The 10,723-nt window shown below is 37.9% G+C and overlaps 1 protein-coding gene across 1 annotated transcript; it reads right to left on the reverse strand.

Moving 5' to 3' along the window:
• Positions 1-257: 257 nt before the first annotated feature.
• Positions 258-9,399, reverse strand: LOC108670882. The gene is made up of 3 exons (XM_018158372.2): positions 9,127-9,399; positions 7,345-7,403; positions 258-5,475 (listed from the first exon to the last, which is right to left on the reverse strand). The coding sequence occupies exons 1-3, from the start codon at positions 9,189-9,191 to the stop codon at positions 1,754-1,756; spliced, it is 3,846 nt and encodes a 1,281-aa protein (XP_018013861.1). The 5' UTR covers positions 9,192-9,399; the 3' UTR covers positions 258-1,753.
• Positions 9,400-10,723: the final 1,324 nt, after the last annotated feature.

The following is a 10,723-nucleotide window of genomic DNA, read 5'->3' on the forward strand; positions in this document are numbered from 1 at the left end:
CAATTCATTACGTCATGAAACTTGACATTAGTCAGGCATGAAGTGTACAGCTACAACCCAAGTAATGCGATGTCGCCACACCACAAAAATAAGCGAATTGAATGATTATATATTCAAATTGTGCCACACTCAATGAAAATAGAATAAATACTTGAAATAATTTTCAATTAAGATAACTGAATGTAATACTCATCTCAAGGAGGCAAAAACTGTCCCGTATAATAATAATAAACACTAATAAGGATAAAAACGTGAAGGAGGGAAGCACATTTATTTAGCTGCCGGACACCTGAGCATCATTCAGGGGCGCCAGAGCACATCATATCTATGCTTTCTTTATGTAAAATAATCATCGAATTTAATTAAACCCGAGAGGGATCGGTCAAAAAAGTGATGGCATGGACATCATTGAGATCAACTATGAAGGTAAATAAAGGAGTTACACTGTAACTTTTGACATGTACGGAATCAGAAATTATTTCTTTGTACTCATACCTGCAATTAAATAATTTCTTCATTATCTTTAGTCGAGGAACCAACCTTCAAAAATAATATAAGCATCTAGTGAGATGAAATATGAAATCTCGAAAAATCAAAAGTATGCATACTTGCCATTTAGAAAATACAAGAAATTCTCACATAACCATTACGTCGTCTTAACATTAATGGCAGAACCTGAAAGTGGCTTTGAATTCCTGTCGGCCGAAACATTTATGTCGGGTACATAATGAACATTGAAAAATCTGAAACAAATTAAAAAAATCCAACATAATGAGGCGATATGGCGGCGTACGAGAGGCAACAAAACATCTCACCTGACACTCTTGTGGCAGCGGTCATTCGATTGCCTTTACCTGTCTTAACACTTACAAATACAATCAAAACTGAAAAATTAAACCGTGATTTATATAATTAAAGAGTTTTATCCAGTAATATCACGACTCGTGTAGTCAACAAGGAATTGAATCAGAAATGAAAGTTGAAGTGGCAATGCCGTCATCATTCTAACCTCCAGCCATAAAAACGAAACGCCAACTCAGCCATGTTATTCCTACGAATCCCTACAGTTACGGCAAAACAAAAACAGTCACGAAATATTTTAACTCTTCAAAGGAGTTCACAGATGACGAACGATAACACATTAATGCCACTGCAGAACATCTCACTATATACCCAGAACTTGTTGAGTTGTAATTATAAAACTTACTGAAGTCTCCGTTAGAAAAATTTTTTTTGAAGGAGCATGTGTTTGTCTTCAAGGCAATCATAACGCAAAAAGGTCTAGCTTCTTCATCACAGTTTTGTATGAAGCTGGAAAGTTGAATATTTTAACGCTCTGGCGTCCACATTGCGTTGCCCGCTCTCAAAGTTCTTTTTATTTTTAAAGTTCCACTGTGAAAAAAGTTGAAGGCATCTACGGCATCAACTTTGAATGAAAATCAACTTGGTCCTTTTATACAGTCAAGTTACTAGCGAAGTCAACAAATAACTGACAACTGATAGCGATAATCCTGAAACTTGTTCGGTCCCAGGCGTATTACTACAAGCCAGCCATATCCTAATGGAGTAAGAACTACAAAAAAGTTCAACACCGAAAGCGGCGGAATTAAATCTAAAAAAGCCTGCCGTATACATAAAACTATCCATCACTCAGATATTTACCGATGACACGTGAGAAGATGAAGTAAGTTACCAGGAAAATTTAGGAACTAACAGATCGTTGCATGTCCCATTAAATATAAAAACATGCCTTTCACGTCAGAGCCGACTCCAAACGACTAACGTGAAAGTCCGGTCTAGCCTCTTGTTCTCCGTACATGAAGAGTTTGCCTTGAACGCTTACAATAATATGGCTCGGCATCTCCTCAGGCTGCCGGGCACTGATGATATCGTCAACAGCTCGTTGCGCAACATTGCGAAATATGCGAGGTTTTCGTGATTTTTTTAACAAGGCCCTTTTCAATTTGACTTTTTCCAATCGTTTCTTCTTCAAGCTATTGGGGGATTTGCCAGTCACTCTAAAGATCTTGTGCGTGAAGGTCAGACTCTTATTGATTTGTTGGCTTGAAATGTAGCTTGTTGACGGTTTCTGAACATCGTATCCGCAATCGCGAAGCTCTTGATAAGCGTCCTCGTCATTTGGGAGTTCGACTATCACGGAGTCTTCCATGTCATCATCATCACTGAAGTGACAAGTTGTGGCCGACGTAGCATCTGACGAGAGACTCATGGGCGAAGTACTTCCCACGGTTGTTTTAAAAATACCGTCATTGTTAGAAATTTTGCAATGAGGCAAATGGCTCAACTGAACTGACGTACGGTGGTGCATGCCTGGAAGAGTCAAAGGTCCACGTTGCGCTGGACTCACCTCCTGCATCCCGACTTCTAATCTACGAGACATCATTGCGTTCTCACTCATTTTATTCCGGAATTCGAAGTATGGTATGAGTGACGTATTCGACGATTTCGTCGCAGTATGTCGCAAAGAATCAATATCACTCAAGGTTTTTCTGAGCTTCTCTCGTGATTTACTTTTCATTTCTACAGCACCTGGAAACCTGTCACGGTAACCATACGCTTCGTTTTGTTTAAATCTCTTCGAAAATTGAGGAACCACATTTTGTGAAACTCTCCTGTGAAAGGGTGCTTTTTGGGGCATAGAAGTTGCACCTCGCGAATCGGTCAGTGAGCATTTCAACTTCTTGACAGAGCTTCGCCTAGAAGAGATGGAGCAAAAACCGGCATGCAGTAAGCATGCCAAGTCACTACAGCGTAACACTGACAAATCGGGTGCATTTTCTGTGTTGCTACCTAATGATTGAGCGGGAGCATCTTCTGAAGGGCTTTCCTTGAAAAGAGAAATGGGCGAAATAGAATGCTTTGTGCCAACAGAAGGAACTAAAGACGATATACATTCAAACGCCTTGACGATTCCGGTGAAGGAATTATCAACAAAATCTGAAAATATATCATTAGGATTGAACGTACTTAGATCTTTGGGCGGAGGGTCCAGCAACACAGTGTTATCCTCTGACAAGTGACGAGATTCAGGCGAGTTGATACATAACGGGGCCTCGTGAGGCGACGCAGTACTGCTTTCTCCAATGTAAACCTGGGTTTCAGGAGTTTGTTGCTGAAAATTTTCAGTAGCCTTCAGATCATTCAACGGTGAATGCTCCAAAGGACCTACGAGGGTCGTCTTCGCAACTGAAAATGTGGGACCAATCGTTATTGGCACCTCAGGTGACACGTCCGTGGATGCAACGGAAGAGGTTCGGCTGTGGTCAAGAATGTTGTTCATTGTCTGACATTTACATGGAAATATTGCATAGGAATTAGAATGGTGAGGGCATTTAGCAGGAAATTGTGAATTGACAATGAATTCGTCTTTTGTACCGTGGCGATCGGCAATAAAGTGCTGAAACTTTGAACGCAATTTTCTTCTAGTTTCACGAAAGAAGGATGGGCGGAATGATGGAATTTCTGAGCAAAATAAATATCCGCGAGCCATTAACCAAGAGAATAATTCAGGAATTAAAAGTGGACTGTAGACAGGATGAAAATCTGCCATACTCTCAAATTGTAGCTCAGCTCGCGTGGACCTCTCATGTAAGAAAGATACAACACTCGAGAAATGCTTCTGAAATTTTCTAAATACGTCACTTCCTGTATGCCCTTGAACTCTGCCGTTACAGAACTTCTCCATTATGCGGAATCCATTCTTCCGGTAGCGCTCACCATCAATATTATTGCCTTCTACAATGAAAGGAAAATATCTCAAGATATTGCGAATGAGGTCCTTGACACAGCCGGCCATGTGAATTATTTTCGTTTCTTCAGTCAACGAGTTAGAAGCTTCGATCATCTCTGGTGATATTTCTGAGTTATTCTCCAGAGCTGTCATTTTCAAATCATTTTCAGGTTCAAAATCTTTTGACCGAGAACCAACGTGCTCAACGTTCCAGAATTCATTCTGCTCAATAGAAACTGGTGATCCTGTTTGACTATAGACCGAAGCCCAATCCTTGACTGCAGAGATAGAGAGTTGCTTAGAAGGAAACTCTCTAATCTGGCCTAATTCAGTACGAAAACATGATGTAGAGAAATCTATATGTTTGTGTTCTGGTTGTTTTATTTCCGTTTTAGATTTTGGATACAAATTATGACTAAAAAAATTCCCCAATGATGAACGTTCATTTTTCAGCTGACCCACACACGCCGCGTGAGAAGGAGCAAGTGCAGCACCCGAGCACGACGAAGGCGCTCTACTGGGGGAAGGGAGGCTGCTGCAAGACTCTGACGTACGCGGCAGAAGGTTGTGAGGGCCAGCTTGACGAAAACCCGGCTGCTGAACTATGGGCGCAAAGGAAATCTGCTGATGCTGGGGCACTGGCAGAGATGAAGGCATGAGTGTTATAGGCTGCATAATCGGCACATTATTTACCGGATGCATTAGCCCACTGCCGTTGACTGGATTGCATATCTGAATGGCTTCAGACATGAGATTATTTCCATTCACGAACACAAGAGAATCTTGACCAGGAATACACCATTGCAATTGAGAGGCACCTCCATCAACAAAGTGAGAAGAAGGCGTTTGAACTACATTAGGAACGAAAGTGTAAGAGGTTAGAGCATCAGTCATAGAAAAAGATGACGGTTGTACAACAGAGAGGCTTTGGTCTTGAGGTAGAATGTAATATTGACTGGCAGGCTGAGGACGCACGGCTGCAATAGCCTGAGTAGGAACTTTGGCTATAGGAACTACCATAGCCGTTGACTTGGGCGCCCCTGAAGTCACGAATTTAGTTCGTAGTGCATCTTTTGAAAGAGAATTTCCACGATGTAATCTTAAGTCTTCAGCAACTGAAGTTTCCACAAGAGTTTTGGCAGGGTTTGGTTGCAATGAGAATAGATCATGAACAGCAGGTTCTTCAACTGTTAAAATTGGCGAAGATTTCACACATGAATCATTTTTCATTGTCCTCACAACGTAACTTGAGGATACGTGGCAATTATCTTGGCCAGGGAAGTGGGTAGTGACTAGGGCGGATATATTTCTATCAGTAGTATTGCTGTTTTCACGCAAAGGCCCATGAGGTAAATTCTTGGACCCATCAGGAATTAAATTTGTATCAAAGCTCCTAGTGGGTGACCTAGAAACTTCTTGCCCAGTATCTTTCTCACAGTCGTCTTCTTGAACAATGTCTGACTTTAATGTTGAAACCTTCAATTTTTCACCAGAAACTGATACCGTTCTTTGCAGCTTGGTAGGCGACACATGAAGTACTTTAGGGTGATCATTACATGACTGAGCTTCTTTCTTAGCCAAGTTCAGATTGTTGGAAGTAGGATTAGGATGATGGTTGCAGCCATTGGTTTCTGCCGCCGTGCTCCGCGACTGCACCACCACCTCAATCGTTAGCTCATCCAAATGGATGACGGGGAACGCCCATGGGTCCACAAAAGCTCGCTCTGAAAAAGAAAGCAAATCATCATGGTAACAACAAATGGATCTAAATAATTCTTGATCAACTCACTGCAATGTACAAGCATTATTTAGGACTTAGGAGGCAAAAAATTTAATTGATAAAATTTAGCAGGATTACAAAATATGCATTTAAATAAGCTCAGTTTGAAATAACTTAAGCCTCAAAAAATGAATGCTCGTGAAATGATCGAAAATGATCATTAAATCAAACAATTTCTTCCACAGCCATTAGATATGAATTCTAAAATACCAAAAAATATAGTAAAAGATGAGATGCAACAATGAAAAACATAACGAAAATGCATACAGTTTAGCAGTACTTAAAATCAACTAAAGAAAATTGTGTGCAGCTTTCTGAAAAAATTTAAATTTTGAGATACTCTAATTTAAATCTCATAATAAAGAATATCTAATGAACAATTTCAAGTATAACCAGCTGGGTTGTGCTATCATATTTTTCAACACTTCTGCCTTCATGTAAAAGCAGTGCAGTTGTGATCCTGAATCTCCTGTGCAAGTAGCTAAGCAATGCAGCACATGAGGAAAGAGTTAAATATACAATGAAATCAAGTACCGGTAACAAACAATGCTCAGGTGAATATTAAAAAAATAAAATGAGAAATTTTCTGCGATATTCACTTATAAAGTACAGAAGATAGGAGCTTATATATAACAGCTACTGTAGAATGGGGTTACTTTGACTCCCGGGGTAACTTTGATCACTTTTCGTTTTTTTAACAAAAACCATCAAACCTCAAAAACTATTTGACATAGAAAAATTTTGTCAATGGCCATTGAAGGCCTAATACCTACTGAGGCTACGTAACACAAGAGAAAGATTTTAAAAGTTTGCATATCTAATAGGTTAAAAAATTAAAAATGTGACCCACGAAAAAGAGCTACAAGATAACATAATCGGATTGAGGATAAAATGCGTGGAGTGCGAGGACTTCAATTTGTGTTTACAAGCAAGTAAATGAATACGGATCCGTACTATTTAAAGCCTGTAGAAGTATCCACTCCAATTTTTTTTATTCTTGGTAAAATAACTCCAAATAACTCCAGGTTTTGATGCATTGTAGTAGAACTCTTCTAGTTACATATGCAAATGACAAATTTTAGGAAAGTGTCATAGTTTGCAAATGGGGGGCACCGCCCCCAATGGGGGAACTCTGACCACCTAATGGCAGCCGTGATGGGGTAAGATTGACCGGCTTGGAAATTAAGTTAAAATTACCATAGGTACCTATATAACATATTTCATGTTTGATACACCTATTAATGTTTTTTCTTTGTGTTTCAGACTCTACTGAGTCTTATATATTGTAATTTTAACTTAATTTCCAAGCCGGTCAATGTTACCCCATCAAGGCTGCCATTAGGTGGTCACATTTCTCCCATTGGGGGGCGGCACCCCCAATTTGCAAACTAAGACACTTTCCTAAAATTTGTCATTTGCATATGTAACTAGAAGAGTTCTACTACAATGCACCAAAACCTGGAGTTATTTGGAGTTATTTTACCAAAAAATAAAATTTATTTTACCACCCAGTCAAAGAAACCCCGAGAGCTGGGGTAACAAAGACCATCACTTTTTTTCAAATTACATCAAAACCATGAGAGGCAGGAGCCAGCAATTTATGGTGATTGAAGCTAGAGTATAGACCTGTATTTTGCATGTTTAAGTTTAACTTATCTAGTAAAAAAATGACATTTTTGAAAAAAATAGTCAAAGTTACCCCATTTTATGGTAGGTATGTCTTATGTCTGAATTAATTATTCAATCACTATTCAGCATTGCATGGAAAGACTATCATGGTTTGAGCTGGACACCAATTAAAGCTACTACAAACTTGCAAGGCGCTGAATAGAGTGAGATGATTTTTGGCGTTTCCGACTAGGTCCCTGAGCACTGCACAGAAAAAAGAGAACATTTATTTGATGAAAAAATAATCCCACAAAAGAAAAAATAATTAATCTCTGGAACAACTACCTTTAAACTACAAGACCTATTTACTGCCCAAATACTATAAGAATGAGTCATATTCTCAATTGAATCAGTTACTTTGATGCAATTGTCTTACTATTTTACAGTTAGAAAAATTGAAGGTCATATATTTTATATGTTAATGAATTAGATGAAATTTCTATAAATAAAATTTTCGAGTGTTATAAAGTCATGTAATATACAAGGGTTGAACAAAATAAGGGAAATGCCTGACATTTGGATGTTGTAATTTTTAAACATGCTATAAACAATTAAAATGTGACATTTCTGTGTTTTATTGTTTATTACCTATTGCTGCTAATGGATATTTTATCACTGAATAGATATTTACAGTATCCAGACCCATGCCACTGCATATAAAGAAGCTACACAAGTAGGTACTCAGATGAAATGTGGCTGTTGTTATATCACTATAATGTTGCTATTCACAAATACTTCTAGTAATTAACTGCTTAAGCACAATACAGCCAACTTTCCTAATGATAAATACCTAAGGGAAAAATAAAGTGGCATACTTACCAGACCAATTAGTCAGATATGATCCCAAGATATATACCTAATTGTATGATACAAGGAAATTGTATCAACAGAAAAGAAAGGATAGCCTGGTCACTGTTATTTGTAATATCAGTTCATGCAAACAAGCCACATGAGGCAACTACAAAAACTGAAAGTTGGGTGAAGAAATAGGTTGGCCGCCCTCTAAGGCAGTGGCTCCCAAACTTTTGCAGGCTGGCACCCCCTTGGCTCCCAAATGAATTTCTAGCACCCCCCCCCCAACACAAACGCAGACACATAATATTCATTTAGCGCACCCCTCAGACACAAAAAAAAACAGATTTTGAATGTTTACAAAAATTTACACTAGAAACCAAGAAGAGGTTCAAACGACCCAGATCTGAGTGAAAAAAAAAAAACATTGCTGGGAGCCATGTGCTGCACATGTTGTGTACAAATCATCAAACAAACATTCAAACTTCTGACTTTGACTTTGGGACTACCACCCCCTTCTTTCTCCCCCCCCCCCCCAGATCTTTTCACCACCCCCAGGGGGGTGGTACTGCCCAATTTGGGAACCACTGCTCTATGGTAATGTACCAAGCAGATGGAGCAAATACAACTGAATCTTGGGCAACTTCCAAAGCCAGATCAAGATGTTTAATTATTTAATTGAGGAAAAAAATATTGCCAAAATAAAGTTAAAGTTTAAAGTAATCAATTAATTAATTAATATTAATAAATTAATTAATTAATTAAAGTAAAGTAATTAAAGTAATCAATTTACATTAAGTTTGACTAATGAAATTAAAAAAAAACAGTTTTGATGTAGCACATGATTATAGTCCTCATTTAATTATATCAATCTGAAGGAATGCTGAATGAAACAAGTCTCATTAAAATTATGCCATAAATTAACCTAAAAAATTCATGACAAAACATAGCTGCAAGCATGAGGCTCCCTTGGACAAATTTACTTTTCACAAATATGCTCACTGCAATTAACTTTCTAGAATACCATTTTGATAATGCATCAAGATTGTGTGAAAATTACAGGCTGCTTAATAATGAATTTTAAAGCTATAATACATTCAATTACCTGCCAGTTCACTATGCATGCAATACTAACCTAAATTTGCATCCTGGCTGATGGAGAGGATCAGAAGCACCAACACTTGCAGAAGACTTGAGCATCTGGAACTTTGGTTAGTCTGAGCTGTTGTCAGACTAGAATAGTCATGTCAGAATCTCTCACTATAATCCATGTAAAAATATTAGAAATATTTTATAGTAACATTCTTCAAACAATTCAATGAATTATGGAACTTTAATAAATTACAGCTGTAAGTCAGAAACTAAGTAGTAGAATTTGCAAAATAAACATTTAGTCATGGCTTCCTGTAATTGTGAGAATTCTTTTAATTAAAGGATTTAATCAGAGATAGTTTAAAGTCTGTGTATTTTTGACATTGTGAATATTTAAATTAGAAAAAGAATTATTCAACATAATTGACAATTGATACAATCAACATTTTTTGCAAAGATATGTAGAGCTGAATCATTTTATATAGGTACATATATATATAATATAGGAGGTGTGCCCAATAAATAGGTTCCATGGGCTGCCACTGCTGCTAGACTGCTAGTATTCACAAAGAACTTTGTCAAGTGTATGGAAAAGAGTTTATGACAGTGTGAGCTCCAGGATGGTGTTGTTGGCAGGGGTGGTTTAGGCTACTTTGCAGCACACCCTCTTGTCCCTCTTAGATGTGTCCCCTTATCCCCTCTTATGTGTGTTACTGTGTGTTTTCTATTGAAGTGTTTAACTATTTTATAAATTCAACTAAAATAATTCTCATTCTTATCAGGTCAGGTTTAGATCAGTAATTGATTATCTAAATTTATGCCAAAAACTATTCTAAAGTGTGGTGCTGGATAAATTGCTGTCCCACGCTCCCTAGTTCCTAACCTCTCAAGTGATTTGCTGGAGAGCTTTCCCTAGCCTATAACCTCTCAAGTGATTTGCTGGAAAGCTCCCCCTAGTCCTTGACCTCTTGAGTGATTGGCTTTAAAGCACCCTGTGAACCTCCTAACTGACTTGTATTGGAAGCAGTTATTGGTGCGCATCTTACTCATTGGTTCATGTGCATTTTTGCTTGACATCATCTTTAGTTCAGTTTCAGTTAATCATTTTCACACATTTTCCTTTGTTCTGTCATTTTTCTGTCACTTTTACTGTATGAGATCCCAATAGTTATTAGAACCAGTATTTGCGTTTCATTTTCCTTTCCAACCTTTAGTCATCATACTAGTTAAACTCAATCTTTGTTACCAATTTAGTCAATTAAAGTAGGCGACGAGTTCGTCTCACCCGCGTTGAGACACCGGTAACAGTGTGCAAATGTGTCAGGAACTAGAAAGTTTTATTGTGCAATTTTTTTATACATTACCCAATTTTATAATGTAACCCCTCCCCAACCCCCCTAGTGTCAAACCACAGTTTTTAATAATCAGTTCACTTTTAATTTCCTCTTCTACACAAAATTGAAGCCAATTTCTTATGAATGATAATAATGGTATCCATGAAACTTTACTGCTTTACTTATAGGACTCAAAAATGGACTTGAGACTTGAGGTCCAAGGACCAGGATGAGTTTAAAATATGCGTTTAAACATTACTTTTTAGAGACAGCACTTCTAAAGAATCCAGTGTCTCCAATCTTACA

This window comes from Hyalella azteca, unplaced genomic scaffold (genome assembly GCF_000764305.2).
Source record: "Hyalella azteca isolate HAZT.00-mixed unplaced genomic scaffold, Hazt_2.0.2 contig399, whole genome shotgun sequence".
Lineage (NCBI taxonomy): Eukaryota > Metazoa > Arthropoda > Malacostraca > Amphipoda > Hyalellidae > Hyalella > Hyalella azteca.

Bases quoted from the DNA above. Each gene is read 5' to 3' on its own strand.
- LOC108670882 (XM_018158372.2), bottom strand. From the start codon at position 9,191: ATGCTCAAGTCTTCTGCAAGTGTTGGTGCTTCTGATCCTCTCCATCAG. The intron at 7,404-9,126 runs GTTAGTATTGCA...TTTTCTGTGCAG, and splicing joins CAGCCAGGATGCAAATTTAG to TGCTCAGGGACCTAGTCGGA. The intron at 5,476-7,344 runs GTTTGTAGTAGC...TTTCTTTTTCAG, and splicing joins CTCTATTCAGCGCCTTGCAA to AGCGAGCTTTTGTGGACCCA.